The sequence below is a fragment of the Lonchura striata genome, chromosome 1 (assembly GCF_046129695.1).
Source record: "Lonchura striata isolate bLonStr1 chromosome 1, bLonStr1.mat, whole genome shotgun sequence".
In the NCBI taxonomy this organism is placed as follows: domain Eukaryota; kingdom Metazoa; phylum Chordata; class Aves; order Passeriformes; family Estrildidae; genus Lonchura; species Lonchura striata.
Genome location: NC_134603.1, coordinates 140,317,704 through 140,334,869, shown reverse-complemented (window position 1 = coordinate 140,334,869; position 17,166 = coordinate 140,317,704). Strand labels below are relative to the sequence as shown.

Below are 17,166 nucleotides of genomic sequence, written 5' to 3'. Positions count from 1 at the left end.
AAGCTTGATTGAGGAAGGGACAAAACTGCAGCTTCAAGATACTTTAAAAATGTAATGGATTTCAGATGCTGTCCTATGAATTCTCTACTATATTTGATTTTTGAATGTTTAATTTGCTAAGGGAACTGCTTCCTCCCTGGCATGAAAACACAATTACTTAAGCTCACTTCATTATTTTGAGACTGTTAGCACAATTTGGGTCATTGTTTAACACTCCATTGCTATGAAAACAATGAAATTCTCTAATGATTAATAGGATTTGCTACTTTAAATAATCATGTTGAACCTCATTTGCACAAGTAAGGCTTGTTACTTCCATATGACTGATGTACATCTTTGGAAAGTTGCTATTCATACAGCTTTGGAAAGTTGCTACTCATCTCTAGACTGTCCTCTTTAACTGTTATGGGGACAAGATTTTTGCAACGTAGAGCCCACAGCTGTGTATTGCATCTCATCCCATCCTACTGCTATGAAAGGCATCCTTGGAGAGATTTCCTCCTGCACTTCTGTGATAAACTTTTATGGTATTTTGTACTTATATAGAATTGCACATTCTATGGTAAGTCAAAGCAGGCACCAGGAGGACATTGTTACCTAACATGGACAGTATCCTGCTGAGCCTCAGCCACAAATGAGTCCTTTCTGGCTGAGCCCACACAGCTGGAGAGAAATTCAGAAGTGGACAATGAAGCCTGAAAACAGCTCACAGCCCCTCCTGGGGATTAACCTTCTTCTTTCTTTTCCGCCTGCACCCACATTCTCCATTCTATGCTGCAAGGAGTTCTAAATGGTCATAAAGCCAAAACCAACCCTCCCAACAGAGACTTCCATATGGCTGCACAAAGAGCAAAGAGCTCTCTTACAAGGAGTGCTCCTGTTTCTCTTGTGCCCACCTTCCCTCGCCTCTGGCACTGCCAGGTGCCAGCGGTGCCTGTGATGAACCCCATGTGCTGAAGCTTTTGCTCACAGGCAGAAACTCACAGCAAAGCCCAGCTGCCCAGCAAATACTGCAGCTGCTCTGCTGTACACACAGCATTGTCATATGGCTGTCTTCATGTATGTTATCACCTTCTCATTAAATAACAGCAGGAATGGTTTCAGATGGAAAGATTTTGACTCAAAAGGATTTTCTGTTGCCCCAGAGTGATCAGAACAGATGACATTCCTGGCAGAAAGTGCTGAAGCCCAATGACGAGCTCTCCTTGTTTGATGTGGTCCTTAACACTCACATCAACATTTATATGGACACAAGTGAGAGCAAAGAAATGGCAGTGGTTTGTAGAGACTGCTCTGCTTGGATTTCACCCATGGAGAAGTGCAGAGATCACCCCTCTATAGATAAAAAGTCAGCCTCTTCCCATGTTTTTATTCCTAGTGAAGGAATAACAGAAATGAAGACAGTTGTCAACAAATTCCTGTTCAGCTATTTTCTTCATCATAAATTCATACAAGCAGATGTAACAGACAGGAAAAAACAGAAACACATACATGTTCCGATGTGAAGGCAACCAGTCTGGGAATAGCTGCCATTCCTTTTTCTTTAACTTCTGGGAACATCTTGAAACGTGCAATCAACATAGCATACATGTTAGATATGGCACCACCTGGAGTCCACAGTAATATACTGTTACTTTTTCTATTCATTGTAATATCATTTCAGAACAAACAAGTCTTGCTATAGTTTTTCTATATAAATGTCTCTGCCTTGTGGCAGAAACACAGATTCTTCTTCCTGATGCTCCTCACAGCTGGGCTGTGTAATAACAGGATCTACTACACACAAAAAAACACTTATGCAAAAAGTACCACTGCAAAAAAGACTGGTGCTTCCTTTCACCCTCATTCTAACTACTATCTCACCTTCAGTCTTAGCTTTCCATGTGCTATCAACACATAATCCCACTCTATTCCATCTCCTAAGCAATGCCCCCACAAGGCAACTTCCTAAGGGATATCCAAGTGCCACCTAATTTGTGCTCTCCCCTTCTAAATCAAGGTAGTGTTTTATGCCCCAGGTTTGAGTAAACCCACTCACTGAGACCCAACAGCCACTATCTTCTGGATAATGGGAGTGGAAAGAGGGAAGAGAAAGGAAAGAGGATCATTCTAACAAAATTTTTAATTTTAATTCGTCTCTGATGGGAATAAGGGGAAAAGATTAAATGTCCCTAATACTTGCCTTAAAATCACTGGCATACATTCACTTAAAATAGCCATTTCAAGAAGGGTATTTAACCCACTTCAAGATGGGTATCAGATCTACAGCTCTGCAGTGGTCTGTTTCTCCTTCTTGAGATTTTTTACAAACTGAGTCTCTGTGTCTACAGTGGGGCAATGTTTGGCTTTACATTAGTGCTGCAAGAGCACTATGGGAATATAATACAGTATGTGAGTCAGAAGCTGAGAATTTTTACATTTGTATGCACACAAGCACACACATACAGAGATACGTATACATTAAATCTGTCAGGTTTACTCTGCATATATGTGTGTGTGTGTGTGTGTATATATACATATATATATATATTATACATATATATATGCATATATGTGTGTGTGTATATATACATATATATATATTATACATATATATATATATATATATACATAGATATTGATCATATATCCATGTTTATGCACATATATTTATATAAAGCAAAACTTTTAAATGAACAGGTTGAAATGCCAGTGAGGTAGAATTCAACTATTGCAACAGTCACCCATCTAAAAATGGAATGAAGAGCACAAGATGTGCACCTCCGGAGGATGGTTCAGCTCATCCTGTGGCAGCTGTTTGTGGTAGGTGGAACTTTCCCTGCAGACACATCCCCACTCTCCCTTGAATACACAGGAGTTGCTGTAACTAGCCCATGGTAGATACCCAATGCTTGGACAGCCAAAATGAGATAAGATAAAATCCATCCTTTGAGATGAGGGAAGCACTGTTGGGTATCTGTGCTGGCAAATTTAGCATTGTTTTGACTTTTATAATTCTTTTTCATGATAATGACTTTTTTGTTTTAATCTCACTGGAGATATAGATGCTGTTCTACAGCCCACACAAGCTGTGCCTTCATTTCTAATCAGTATCCTAGCTCTGCTCTTGCAGTGAGGCTGCCCTGCTGTGTGCTTTCCTTGACCTCACTGGCCCTTCTGTGAATCCAAGGGAAGAATGGCAATGCTGCCATACGGGTCAGTACAGATTGGGGTTTTTCTTCCCCTTTCAACTATATTGAGATATGAGCATATTTCAACACCTCTCTTCAGAAATGACAATGAGAAATGTAAAGATTAAGAGGAAATGCTCAGGTACCTGTCCCTAAAAATGCAGATGCCATGCAAGAGCTGCTATTGATGATTTAGGTGACTGAACTAAGTTGAAGTAATTTGGCCTATCTTGTCCAAAGTCATTGGCTCAGTGTCAAAAGAATCAAGACTGAAATGTTTAGTTTCTTCAATACCAAGTTTCCCTACTAGAATTTATCACTCAGTCATTTAACCTTGAATTTATTCATATGCCTGCATTCTGCTTTTAAATTTGTAGTTGTGTTCACATCCATAGTTAATTCCAGCTAACAAAACACACCTACAGAATTTGGAGAAAATAGTCAGGCTTCACATGGATTGATACTGTCTATTTCATTCCAGAGAATGCAGAGAGAAAGAAAGTTTTTTTTTTTTTTTTTTGCAATAGTAAGGTCTTCAGCTAAAGCCATGAAGTGGGAAGACAGCAAAGAAATTATTCTGATTATTGCCTAAAATGCTGAACCTGCATACTGAGTATTGCTGCCTTAAGAGAGAAAATTAGAAAGATGCACTTTGCACAAATCAGAAATTGCAGAGAAAGAAAGAAATAAATAAAGAAAGAATGAGAGGGGGCAGCCCTGCAAATGCCAGTGCAGGTACACCCTGCCAGAGAGCCCATCCCCACACGGGTTTTGGCTCGATGAAGCGAGCTCTGACACACCAACAATACCCTGGCCCCATGCCAGGCAGCACCTTTTGCAGCACCTCCTGAGGCACACACCTTCCCTGACTCACTCTGGCTGTGCCCGAGTGTGCCAGGCTCGGGCAGGTCTGGCACGCCAGCCTTTCACGCAGCCGCTGCCGGGCTGCTGGGCAGCACTGCTATGGCTCTGCTCTCACCCTGCCATCCCTGACCAGCCCAGGGGGAAGGTGAGGAGCTGAGGGCAGCTGTACCGAGTCAGGTCAGGCTTGGTAACCAATCACCAAGCAGTTTCCAAAAGCTTTCACTTTGGTCCTAGGCTTGTGACACACACTCAGATGCCCGGTGTGGTGGAGGCCAAGGTTTTCAGGGGGATCTCTAAGCACCACAATAAAAGCTGTCAGTGCCTTTGGTCTCATGCTTTTTAACTAGGAACTCATGAAAAAGCAGTATCAATTCTTCTCATCTATTTCTCTACATCTGTGGAAAGGGACAAAATAAAATTCCCACACCACTTCCCACATATGCATTCAGATGTGTGAAGCTGAAGGTGAGCCTTGCCTGACCTTCGCGGCCTCAGAGAGCTGAATGTCCTAGGCTGTTATCAGTGAGGCCTTACCTCTACTCAAGAGTGAACTCTTTCTCTCTCCATTAGGTCAACTAACTTCCCTTCCAGAAAGGCTCCTTCCGCAACAGCTAACAGTCTGTTCTCTTTTGACAAGCCAAGATATTATACCCAATGTAAATTCTTTCATTATTTTGCAATTTTGTAAGATAGACAGGCCAAAATTTTTGAGCAATGAAATTACAGAGTCAGGGAAGAGGTGACAAAGAGTATAAATCAAAAGAATAAGTGGAATGATTAAAAAAAAAGTCTTAACAATGTTTGTCAGTGACTTCTCTACACTAACTTTTTTGCCTTACTAACAACTTGCCCTGAAGAAAACAGGTTTCTAAGCCTTTAAGCACTCAGATTAACTAAGCACCCAAGAACCCCACTGAGAAAAACAGGTCAGCTTCACATGGAAAGCTAACAGCATGCTCTAATGCTGGCAGGGTCTCCCTGACTCTACTGAAATTGCTGGAAAGTATGCTACATTTTTCCCTGTTTGCTCCAATTTCCCCTGAGGTGATGGAGAACTTTGTTGTGTTTCTTCCCTCTGTTATTAATACAACAGTCTTTCTATTTCATGGAATCCATAAAAAGTGGAGGCAAAGCAAAACTGCAAGGCAAATGTCTCTTGTCATTATGCTTCCCATGTGCCATTACAGCTGCTCATCATGCAGAGCAATTTGCTCAAACAGACCCTCATAATCACATCCCTGAAATTCATAAACATGCAATACTTTATCTCAAAGAGGCCACTGGTGTTTACTAGCAAGTGTCCTCTCAAACATGCATATTTAATTATATTTACTCTTTAGCTGCAGGGGATGTCATATACCACAGTCTGAAAAATAGAGAAAGCTTGAAATGTCATGTACCAGGTGAAAATATCCCATCGCCACAGCCCCCTGGCCAGCCAACCATCTCTCTCATTTTCCTTAGTGTGACATATTCCAAAAGTACAAACACTGGAGCAATTTCATAGGTGAACCTGAAATGTAGTAATGTCCATATTTAATGCTTTCATCTACAAAACTAATACATCTTTTTCCAATATTACATTACATTATAGCCACAATATATTCTATCTTATACTGGATAGAGTTCTGTTTCACAATACTTTCCACAGTCTTCTTTCTGATTTGACATCAAATGTTTGGAAGGAGAAATGCAGGAAGTGCTTAAGAATCCATTTCCACCCACTTCAGTGAATAAAATCTTGCCCACCTCTTCCAGGCTCAAGGCTTTGCCCTTCATCCAAGAGATGCTGGGCAGAGCCCCTTTGCCTTGCACAGACTCGTGTGCATGTCTAGAGGCACGTGTCAGCAGTCCCATTCACTATGGCCAGAGAGTGCATGAAGCTAAGCAAATACACAAAAATGCTTCCTAATACCAAAGTGAAAAAACCCCACACTTTAAATTCCACATCTGTTTCTTACAGAAAGCAACAGCTTTGACTGCTCCAGGTATGAATCGTACGTAACATGAATGCAACTGCTCACTCAGTACCCCTTTCATTTTATATATTTATGCATGCAAAATGCTAATCTGTATATGTATTTTGTGTGCTTTTGGGAGGCAGCACAACCAACATCCTATCGTGATGATGAAATTTTATAAATTACAGCCTACAGGACAACACTGAAGGTCTTTCTATAAATAACTGTTGTAACCATTTAAAAAACAGCTTATTTTTTCCCCAGTAATTTTAACAAAAAATTATTCTTTCACTCATGTACAGGAACTAGTATTTTAGCGCATAACTGTGAAATTACATTAAATATCTATATATTAAATTAAAAAAATCTTCTACTTACATATTAGTATTTGCTGCTGATGTCAGCCAGTCTGCCGCCAATCCAACCATGTCCAACCCAGTTGAAAGTTGATTAAAATATCTAGGGTGCCCTGCATAAGATGGAAAATGTTAACAAAAGGCTGATGACTCTGAATGAAACTATTCAGTGCTGAACAGTATATTTACCTCCATATTTCTATAGAGAAGGAAGAGCTTTCAAGGTATGAAACAAAGCAAATGGCAGTAAATACATTTCTTGAAAAAGGCAGGATAATTTCTCTTCTTTCTCATCCCAAAGTCAGTAAAATCAGAGTAATTATACTCAACACAGAATAATTAATTCCAACATTCCCCATTATCCTTTCAATATGCCTTGAAAATTAGCACATTGCTGCCTCACAAAAATAGCTGTTTGCTCCCGTTAGCGTGTCACATGTTGTCACTGGATATGGTTTTGCCTGACTAGGTTTGAAAGGCACACATGAGACGCTATCTGAAAAGCTTGCCAGGACATATAACATCAGTGATGAATGGCTAATGATTGTAATAGACGGCGAAATGAGAAAATGGAATATTTTGGTGACTGCTTTGCACATGACTCAATGGCTGATGATTGTACAGGGATGGCAGGGAAGGTGGTGGTCCTTGTCATTTCTTCACTGTCAGAGTGCAATTACAAATAGCCCGGCTACTTGCAACTGTGATTTTAATCAAACGCTAATAAAAATAAGCACTGCTGCTCCAGCAGAATGATGCACAGGACTATATTCAGTGAGCTGATGCTCTCTTTACTTGGTTAATCTAATTGGCTCCTGTTTTTTTTCAAAATATCCTCCTAGAGATTTTCCTTAAAAACATGCCTAGAGCCATTAAACACAGGAAGCATTAAAATTCCATTTTTAATAGTTACTTCCCGCAAGCCCTTGGTAAGTGGCATAATTACTGGTACAAATTATGGATGGTCCACAATTACTTAAATGCCATCCAACTCAAGGGACAGCAGCCTCTGCTTGGAAAACACCTGTCCTGACCCTTAGACGATGTACTGTTATTGCCATCAGAGAAAACAAAAGATAGAGCAAGATGATTGAGGAAATGCAGACCCAGCACTGAGAGAAAACTTATCTTCGGTCTCTTGTGGCCTCTTATCAGGCATGGACACATGGCTGGCAGAGCAGCATGGGGAATTGCTCCCCAGCTCCCACCCTGCAGCACACAAAGGCAGAGTAATCAAGCTGAGCAGGCAGACCAGAGCTGAGGATATGGGGCAGGGGACACACACACAAATTCCTCTTGCCTGCGCCCTTAACCTGAGACCAGCCCTGTCCTATTGCCATCCCGCCTGACCGCATTTTGCACGGACCTCCCTCTCTCACTGACAGGAACTGCCACCTTTCCTTGGTCTGCGCTGCCAAAGACAGGCAGCCAAAGCCCCTGAACACCGAGGAATGATGCTCAGATCCAGCAGAATGAACTGGATCTTGCCCCCTGCTCTTCATATTCTTGAGTGGGCTCGGTGTACCTAAGACACATGCGCACCCCATCACCACCACCACAGCCTCAGCAATCCTGCTCCAGGGTCTCTGCCTGCAGAGAACTGCACCTCCCCCGATGGAGGAATTTTGAAGGAGAATTCCATATTTATAGCTTAGGTTCCATATAACAGCTGGATGACAAATTTCACCTGAAAGCAACAGAAAATTAGGAGCTAAAAGCCTTTACTGGATCAGGAGTACAGGAAGACTCAAAGGAGATAACAAAAATTCCTGTTTTGGAAATAAATCCACAAAGCTGGGGAATAGCAGAGTTTGTATCTGCAGCTGCAGTGTCTCAGCCGTTCTCTGTCAGCCCCACACCCAGCCCAAGGCGACAGCCCTGCTGTCACTGCTTGTTTCTTCAAGCAAACCTCCCAGCACACACCACCTGCTTTGGGAGCCGCCGTAGGAACGGGCCCGGGCACACGCAGGGCTCGGGCAGCCGTGCCCTGGAGCGAGCGAGGTGGAGGGAGCGGCGCTGCATCGAGAGATGTCAGGACAGAGAGGGCAGCGGCTGCTGCTGGGAGAGCACCCGGCACCCACACCTGTGACACAGCCCCTCCACCCGTGCCTTCCCTCTGCAGCGCGGCTGTAACACAGAAGGGCAGGGAATGTTCTGCCCCAGCCCGACCCCTGCCCCGGCTGCAGGGCTTTGCCTGTCCATGCGACGACTCACTACGTGAGCGAGCTCTCTTCCCTTGGCTAGATGGCCATGGACGGCTGAGGCTTTGCTTGGAATACAGGCTCCACTGGCCAGGTGAGAAGAGTTTGTGAGAGCTGCTCAAAAATCACTCCCCGGGTGCCTCTGTCTGAAATACAAATCCTTTGCTGAAGCTGTTCCTGAACAAAGAGGTACTAGAAAAGAGCTTGTGACTGGGCGAAGAATTGGTTGAGAGATGAAAACAGGAGAGTATTACTTAAGGGTTTGTTTAGCAATACACAGTGTATTCACAGATACCCCAGAGTAAATCGGGAGATGATGGCGAGGGACCAGGGCCAAGGCACAGGGACAGGCCGGGCTTTCCGCACTGAGGGCGTTGCCTCTGCCCCACACACCCTCCCACACACCCTCCCACCTGCAGCGGCTTCAGGCACGGTCTGAGGCACGGGCATGCCCAGCGGGAACCCCCGGCCTCCACAGCCCCCACAGGGAAGCGACGAGAAGGGATAAAGGCGCGGCTGGGATAAAGGCACGGCTGGCAGCACTGAGTCTGGCCGTGCTTGCAGCCTCGCTGCGTGCATGGCCAGCACCAGGGCTGCCAGGGAGCAAGGCTGGGCCAGAACCGGCTCCTCGCACCCTTCCTGGAGTTTCCAAGACATTTTTAAACGCTCATTTTCAATTGTCCAGAGCACAGGAACTGAATTTAACACCCATCTTTCCCTGCATCCGCAGTCACTGCCTTTTACATCCTCTCAGCGAGAATTCAGTCTCTGTGAAAGCGTGGCTTCCCCGGGCGCCCCAGTGAGCCGTGGCACGCAGGCAACACCTAGGAGCAACCCACACCTGCCCTTCGGCCGAAAAACCGGCCATCTGCCTCGCCGAATCCCTGGACCTGGGTATCCAGCTGTGAGGCTAATGCAGTACAATTTATTTTTCAATCAGCCTCCCGGGCCCCTGCAGCCAAACGCCGCCCAGGAGGGGCCGTGTCCGAGGGGCTTCTGCGGCAGGAGTGGAGGCTGACGCTGCCGCCAGAAACCTCCCCATACTGTCCTTGCTCTGAGGGTAATTCCAGTGTTTTACTCCTAAGCACACGCCGGAGGGCTCCGGGTGTGTGCCTCACGCATTTCGTGAATCGCCAGGCTAGAGGAGCAGCAGCCAAGCGAGGCGGCTCTGCACCCCCTGGGCTGAACCCCGCCACGCCACCACATTTCACAAAACCCCCAGCACCCGTTTTCAGACTTTAAAAGCATTATTTTCATTTAAACAAATTATAAAATGTCAAGATGGGAAAGCCTCCGATATTTATAGAGAGGAAGAGAAATGGTAACATTGTTTTAAATTGTCTTTTTTGGATACAAAAATTAAATTGGTCTGTTGTGTGAAAACAGGCTATAACAAAAAACGATTAAAGAAAATCAGCTAAGAAACCCTATTTTTCTGAATTCCCAGAATCATAGATCCCACATTCTTCATAATTTCTGTGCAAATACGTTTCCTATGCCCTATCCAGACACATCATATAGATCACTGGACTGATCGACTTTGCTCCCCTCATTTAAGATACCATTTACCTAACTATTTAATCCAGTATTTTACAAACATCTTGACAGCACCCGACCCATTCATCAAAACATGCGGATGGTCATTTCCACCACTAAACGAGGAGGATTACACAGATCCCTCACAATCTTTGCCAGGATCAGTCTGTTCTGTTCTCTTCTCAAAACCTGAGATGTTTTTGTTTTCCCCTCAACCTCTAGTCACAAATCAGCCTTTTGTCTCGTTCAGTAAATGGCTTCACATTTATTTTTAAGCAATTTCTCCGTAATTTAAATTCCCACTAAGAGCTCTCCGGACCCCTTATTATTTCCCAATGACAGCCGTAATTGCGGCTCCGGCTCCGTTTTCTGCCTGCTCCGCCGCAGCTTAAGGTGGCCCCGGTGCAGAGTCGGGCGCTCCCCACGCCTGGGTGAGCCCCACGCTACCTTCCCTCCACGAAGTGCACAGCGGGGCACGACTAACGCGGCATCCCAGCCAGGGAGGAGTCAATCCACCCCTGCTTTCCCCAGCGAAAACCAGCAAATGGCTGTTGAAACAAATCGGACTTTGGTTTTACTGCTTGAGCCTAAAGTTGAAACTAAATCCTCGATATTTCTGTGTAAGATTCTGCTAAATTCTCTTTTAATTTTATGTCTTGCAGGCGAAGTGACAGGCACGGCAAATGGCCTCTCAGAGCTCGAATTTACAGGCCGTTTACTGTGATTTCGGCTGCTAAATGGGCTGGAGTCCCTGCTGCCCCAGTGCAGGGACTCCCCTCTGCCCCAGCTCCGCGCCCGCAGGAGGCAATCGCCGGGCACCATACGTGAAATGATGAAAAGGCACGGCAGAAAGTGGGGAAGGTGGTGCAAAGTCTGCCCAGCGGCACACTCGCCATCTCCGACGCACAGACGCATTAATTTTAAATCGGAAAGGGTGTGCGAGGCTGCACTGACAGCTACAGAGATGGAGCTGCTGGAGTGCTTTATCATTTTGGAGAACGATTTCTGTCTCTGCTAGAAATTACTTGGAGCTGACAAAATACAGTTGCTGCTTCAGTCTCTTAACGTTTCAAGCTAAATTGAAATGACACCTTTAATCAATGGATGAAACCATACAGGGTAGAAAATGAGCATTGCTATTACCTGTTTTAATTGCATACTTCAGGGTTGTTCTGCAGTTCAATAAAATTTCTTCCAAGGTCTGTGGCTGGTCCGCCAGTTCCCAGTTATATTCCTGGAGCAGCTCATTTGGGTAATGGAAATCAATAACTTTTGTTGATCTATCAAAACTTTTCACCACATACTGAAGTAAAATGTCCACAACGTCTTGCAGGAAAGACATAGTAGTTATTTCTCCATTGCATGTCGGCAGAAGATCTGGGAATGGACAAATTTAGAAGTTAACTTCGTTTTATGACCACATGCATAGATTCTGAACAAAGCCTTCTCCCATTTATGTTTACAAAATCTTTACACTGTAGTCAATAAAAGCATGTTTTGTTTTCATTTAATAACCAAATTGGCAAGGTTGTATTTTGAGGAATGTTCTTAAACATAACAAGATTTAATAGTTTATCTAAATTGGCCAATTCTGTCCACAGTATATTTCAGAGTAATTTTTAAGACAGTGAGACCAGGGAAACAAGACAAAAGGGAAAACAAATCTCACAGAAAATAAAGATTGAGCAACAAATGCTACAAGCAGCGCCCTTAAAACTGTCATTTGCCTTGCAATAAAATACCTTCTTGGTGACTCTCCCATGCAAGTGACTTGTTGATAATTTTCTGAGGCAATGCTACACGGGGTCTTGGTGTGCAGAAAGCTTTTGTTTAAGAGCGATGGCTCAGTCAAAACCAGACTATAGTGGAAGCCCCTAATTTGGGGTCCCGGGCTGCTGAGCAAACGGGAGAGTCCTTGGCTAGTGTATGTCGGCGGGGAGCTGGGACCTATTCACTGGAGGAGACGATACCTCCAAGGTCAGAAAAGATGAACTGCAAAAATATCTCGAATTAAAGCAAATGAGTAGGAGAGTGCTCTGTCTCCCTCCTCCCCTCAAACCTTAATTACATCGCAGGGTCTTCAATGAGAAGGTCGATGCTTTCAGTGCTCCTTAGAAGGAAAAAGCTGCGGGCTCCAGTACGCGAGATTTTACTGATTTGGGTTTTTCTTTTCGGTATTTTTTGTTGTTTGCGTGATTTTTCGCAGATTTGAGAAATGCCCGGCGGGGGCCAGGGCTGAGGGCGCAGAGCTCCGCCGCGCACCGCCAGGCCCCCCACGGCTCCGCGCAACGCGGGCGGGAGCGATTTTCGGACCGAACCGCTGTTTTTTTTCTGGTTAGTTTTAGAGAAGCAGCGTGCCCCGGGAGCGCCGTTACCTGTTGAGTGCAGAAAGGCGTAATTCACGTCCGCTTTTTGACAACCGCAGGGCTTTTTGTCGCAGGTGCAGGTCGGCCTCGGCTCCGCTACCCCCGGGGCTGCTGCCCTGGCGCCGGTTTCCACGGGCTTCTCGGCATCTCCGTAGAGCAGGGCTTGACAGCGACACGGACAAACGGCCTCATTACCGGGGCATCGGCCCTCGTCCCCCGCCCCCCCGGCCCGGGGCAGGTCCCGCGGCGCTCCGTGGGCGCGCAGCCGCGCCCCCGCCGCGGGCTACCGGGGCCTCCCTGCCCTTACCACAGAGTTTGTTTCCGATCCCTCCCGTGAACTTCTGGGCAACCTGACACCAAGCTCTTGCTGTAAGAGAAAATCGAGGGGAGGGTCCGTGGGGCGGGAGCGGGCTGAGGGCGTCTCGCCCGACCCCCGGCCCCGCTCCCCAGGAACCGCCTGCCCCGCGGAGCCCCGCGGAGCCGGCCCGGGCTCGAGTCGCCGTCGGTCCCCGCCGCCCGCACCGCACCGCTTCGTCCCGCCGGTCGAGCTGTCACAAAGGGGCTCCGGCGACCGGGCAGCGCTGTCACGGCGGCTCCGTCGGGCCGGTCCCGCCCGGCCGCTCGGCGTCCTCCTACCTGTGCCGGGGGTCTCGGCGGCTGCGGAGCCCTCCTCGGCTCCGAAGGACCAGAAGCCGGAGCCGGGGCTTGCCATGGCGGAGGCGAACCGGCGGGGCGGGCGAGGAGCGGCGATCTGCAGCCCAGGCGGCCTGAGCGAGTGTGCGTGAGTGTGAGTGTGCGGGTGTGTAAGTGCGCGCGGCTGCGCCAGGCGGCGGCAGGCGAAGGGGCGGGAGCGCCCCGGGCACGCGTGGGTGGGAGCGTCTCCCGTGGGCGCCCCCGGGGCGCGCTCCGCCGAGCTGCTGCGGCCGCGCCCCGCAGGCGCTGCTGCCCGGGACGGGGCGGGCGGCCCCGCGGGAAGAGGCGCCCGCTGAGGCGGCCAGCGGCGACGGCGCCGGCTGTTCTAAGGCGTGTCCGCACCCTGCTGCAGCCGGGGAGCGGGGCGCGGCGGTGGGAGAACGGTAGCGCTCGGGGCAGATCCGAGCTATGGGTGCCGCTTGAGCTGGGGCTGCAGCTGCCCTGGGGCGCGAAGGCGAGCCAGGGTGCCTGTGCCGTCTTCACCCGACCGACGGTCCAGCGGCGGGGCGGGCGAAGGGGGCTGAGCCGCCCGGTGCCACTGAGCGGAGTGGAATGGTAGTTTTCCAAGCCTTGGCGGGGGCGGATGCGGTGGTCCAGCCTGGTACCTCGGGGGGAAGGCTGAGACGACGGGGAAGCGTCCTCGGTCCTTTAAGATGCAAAGCGAAGGGCGATCTCCCCACCACACGTCTCACTTTGTGAATAGACAGCCCCCGAGCCCCGCCGTCCCATCGGCCCGGCCCGCAGCCCCCGGCGGGAGCCCCGTCGGGCCGGGCCGCCGCGGAACAGGCGCTGGTGGAGGGGCCCGCAGCGGGCCGGGCTCCCGCTGTCCCTGCTGCTCCCGGGCAGGCAGGGGCGTCCTGGCTCGTAGGGACGCGATGGAGGAGCCTTGCGCGACGCCGCGGCTGCCCCCGCGTGTCCCTGCAGCCCCGGGGCGCTCCCGGGGACATCCCGCAACATTCCGACTTGGGGACCCTGGAGGAGCCGCCATCCTGGCTCCAGCCTCGGGGAGGCAGAGGGCCCGGCGGCCAGACGGGAAGAGCACGACAACTGTTCCCAGTCCCTTCATGACGTCTCTGAAGGCAACCAAACCTCCCTTTTCCACCCAGCCGGGTCTTCGCGGGAGTTTCCCTGCCGCAGCTGCCTCTCTGACACAGGAGGGATTTCAGACCCTGGCTTCGGAGCGGGGCAGGCAGGACCACACCAGGTGAGAATGTGGCTCTGCCGAGGGGGCTGGTCAAGCAGGGCCCCCACGCCGCTCGCAGCCAGGCCCTGTGTTCAGCCCGGGGCATCTTTCTGCTTTTTTTAGGCACCCACATGGTTATAAGTGCCTAACATGAGACCTCACAGAAATGGCTCAGTGCTTCAAAACACTGCTGTGGTAGGAAAGCAGAAGAAAACCAGTCCAGGTATCTCTTCATGTGAAATGTCTGTTCCAGTTGCTGCATCGCACTGGCTTGCATGTAGACAATAATTCCAGCTTTCCACGGCCAGAGGCTGCTGCAAGCCCTTCCCTGCCTTGCTCACTCATGCCCCAGTCCACAGTGTTTTGTTGGTTCCAGATGTAATTCAGACACAATCAACTGTATCACTGCTTTGTACATTTTTATTTATCGTTTTATTAACACATGACAAAACAACTTTGGAATAGATTTCAAAATTTTAACAATTTATAGCAAATTTTACATTGCAGTATGTTTTAATCCAGTGCACAGCCTTGTAACTAGTTACAGATCAGGAAGCAATGGTTATCTGTCTCTGGGGAAAAGGCCAAATGTGCATGGGGAATGGACAAAACCCAGCCCCTGTGGCTGACTGCTGCCGCCAATTGTCACATTTAGGAGAGCTGAGGATCAGGCCTTTATGCTGGCATCATGAAATTTGCTTTCTCTTGCTTTGCAGCTGGGAACACGCAATTATGAATCCTGAAAGGAAGTGCTGCAATTATCTGTGTGGTTTCTGTGAAATAAGGTCTTTTGAATACGGAATCAGAGGGAAATTTGAACACTGTGGCTATTGCCTTTATTTTCATTTAATTTCTAGTGGAACTGATTAAGAATGATCATTACATTTCAGCAGCAATCAACCAGAGAGTGTATTTCTATTCCTTTCTTGTTACCCCAGAGATTAAGATTCCTAAAAATCTAATGCAAATGAGAACAAAGCAAACATGATTTAGAAGTTCATCACTTAGTCACAAAGCTCAGAGGCAGAGGAGAGGGCTGGACATACTTCCCATAAATGGACATTTCCAACATAAAGATTATACACACAATATTGAACTTTAAAACTGGCTACTAGCTTTACAGTAAAGTCAATAATGAAATAAATTTCCCTAGTATGCTATTCAATTAATTGTTTACATTTTCATTAAAGGGACACTTGCCACAAACAGGTCATCCCAAAATTTGAGCAATGTAAACTAAAATAAGCAGAAATTCCCGCATGGTGCTCTTGTAATTTTTTCCCCTGTAGAACAATTTATTAAAAACAATAGCTAAGGTTTTCTGAAGGTGAATAGAAATTAGAAAGCTTAACTAGGGAACTATAAAGTAAATTATTATTTTGATTGGATGAGACTGATGAAGAGGAAAAAAAGAAATATGCACTGAGGAAAGTAAACTGGACTTAAGCTGTTTAATAATTTTAGGATGTAGCAATGGAACACAAAAGAAAGCTGATTTTTATATTAGGTAAGAATAAGATATGTGACTGACAGTGTCCCTTTGCAATGGTCTTGGGATGTAAACCATAGTAATTAATATTCATATGAACACACAACTTGAAACACTGGAGATTAAAAAAAAAAAAAAGGAAACGCATGGTATAAAATGATAAAAAAAATTATGCTAATAAAAGCCAAATGGCAGCAGGAGCAGCAGCAGCAGCTAGAACTGCTGGATAAGGCGCCGGCGCTGTGAGGTCTTCCGCAGCAGTCGTCTGTAGTCATAGGGATTATCTTCAGCTTTGCTCTCTTCCAGGGGTCTTTCTGCAACCCTCGACCTAGGGATTAAGCACAGAAGTGTTTTAGAAATTAAAGTCAAAACATTTACCTTGGCAAAGACTCCTAATCGACTGCTTAACCTCCACCCTTGTGGGGGAAAAATAAAAGGAGAAAGAAAAAAAATCAGCTGACTTTGCTAGGCCTCTTCCTGTGCTGCACAAAACAAGCACCTCGGAACAAACACATTATATGCTAGAAGCAGATGAACACAGAAGAACAACATGTTCTCCTATGAAGGGGACATAATGAAAGGACATAAAAACATGAAGAGCATGGGGATGCTTTGCAGCAGCATTTGCCTGATGGTTACTGCACCAGATTTTCAGTTGGCATAAATTTGTTTGCTCTGTATTTAACCTGCCTGTGGAGTTCACTGTAAGCGTCCATCTAATTTCAGTTTATTTTCAGATGGCAAGATGCATTTTGAATGCCACCTCTGACAAGCTGGAATAGTGATGTGGAATCAGCTGTTACCATGGAGCAAGATTAAAAAGAAAAGACTGTTATTTAAACAGTAAATTACTCTGAAATAATTACAAAATTTGTAGTGTTCTACAAACTTAAGATGCCCCCACCACTGGTCCTTATCCAATGTCAAAGGTAAACTGCTAAATAAAAAGTACTAAATGCTTCACTTCTTGAAGTAGTTTGGCATGTCTGTACAGTCACTGGTTGTACAGTCCTGGTGACCCTATTCAAGAGATCCTGAAGTGCAGAAATGTTTATTAATTGCATTCATCTTCCCTCTGAGGTACCTCTAAATTCAGAAGTTACACATCTTTTGTTTCACTATGTCAATTAGAACAGCAAACAGTAAAGGGTAAGAAATTGTCTCAGTAGCAAAACTCACTCACCTAAAACAGACCTCAGGGTGACAGATTTGATTTGGTGTAATTAACCACCTTAGAAATGCAACATTTTCTCATGGTTGTAAACTATATGGTAATTCCCTGATATTATTACTTTTAATTACATGTCTTCACTTTCCTGAAACTAATTTAGATCATACGTGAAAAAA

General features: G+C 46.6%; 2 protein-coding genes and 1 long non-coding RNA gene across 4 annotated transcripts in view; 1 reads left to right on the top strand and 2 right to left on the bottom strand.

Moving 5' to 3' along the window:
* The window catches only part of GAD2 (glutamate decarboxylase 2), a 40,757-nt gene extending 27,461 nt beyond the window's left edge, over positions 1-13,296 (bottom strand). The window contains exons 1-7 of the mRNA XM_021533111.3: positions 13,091-13,296; positions 12,762-12,821; positions 12,464-12,616; positions 11,232-11,465; positions 6,374-6,464; positions 5,435-5,547; positions 1,492-1,607 (exon numbers count right to left, since the gene is read on the bottom strand). Of these exons, the coding sequence (XP_021388786.1) occupies positions 1,492-1,607; positions 5,435-5,547; positions 6,374-6,464; positions 11,232-11,465; positions 12,464-12,616; positions 12,762-12,821; positions 13,091-13,166 (843 nt within the window). The 5' untranslated portion in view covers positions 13,167-13,296. The remainder of the gene's footprint in view (positions 1-1,491; positions 1,608-5,434; positions 5,548-6,373; positions 6,465-11,231; positions 11,466-12,463; positions 12,617-12,761; positions 12,822-13,090) is intronic.
* An 840-nt stretch (positions 13,297-14,136) lies between these two features.
* LOC144247564 (uncharacterized) lies at positions 14,137-16,782 on the top strand. 2 transcript variants are annotated; one of them, XR_013341204.1, is made up of 3 exons: positions 14,137-14,351; positions 14,454-14,553; positions 16,557-16,782. It is a non-coding gene; the product is annotated as an uncharacterized LOC144247564 (long non-coding RNA). The 2 variants fall into 2 exon arrangements; XR_013341203.1 differs by having other exon boundaries at positions 14,137-14,553.
* The window catches only part of MYO3A (myosin IIIA), a 137,408-nt gene continuing 136,211 nt past the window's right edge, over positions 15,970-17,166 (bottom strand). The window contains exon 35 of the mRNA XM_031504179.2: positions 15,970-16,147. Coding sequence (XP_031360039.2) covers positions 16,033-16,147 — 115 coding nt within the window. The 3' untranslated portion in view covers positions 15,970-16,032. The remainder of the gene's footprint in view (positions 16,148-17,166) is intronic.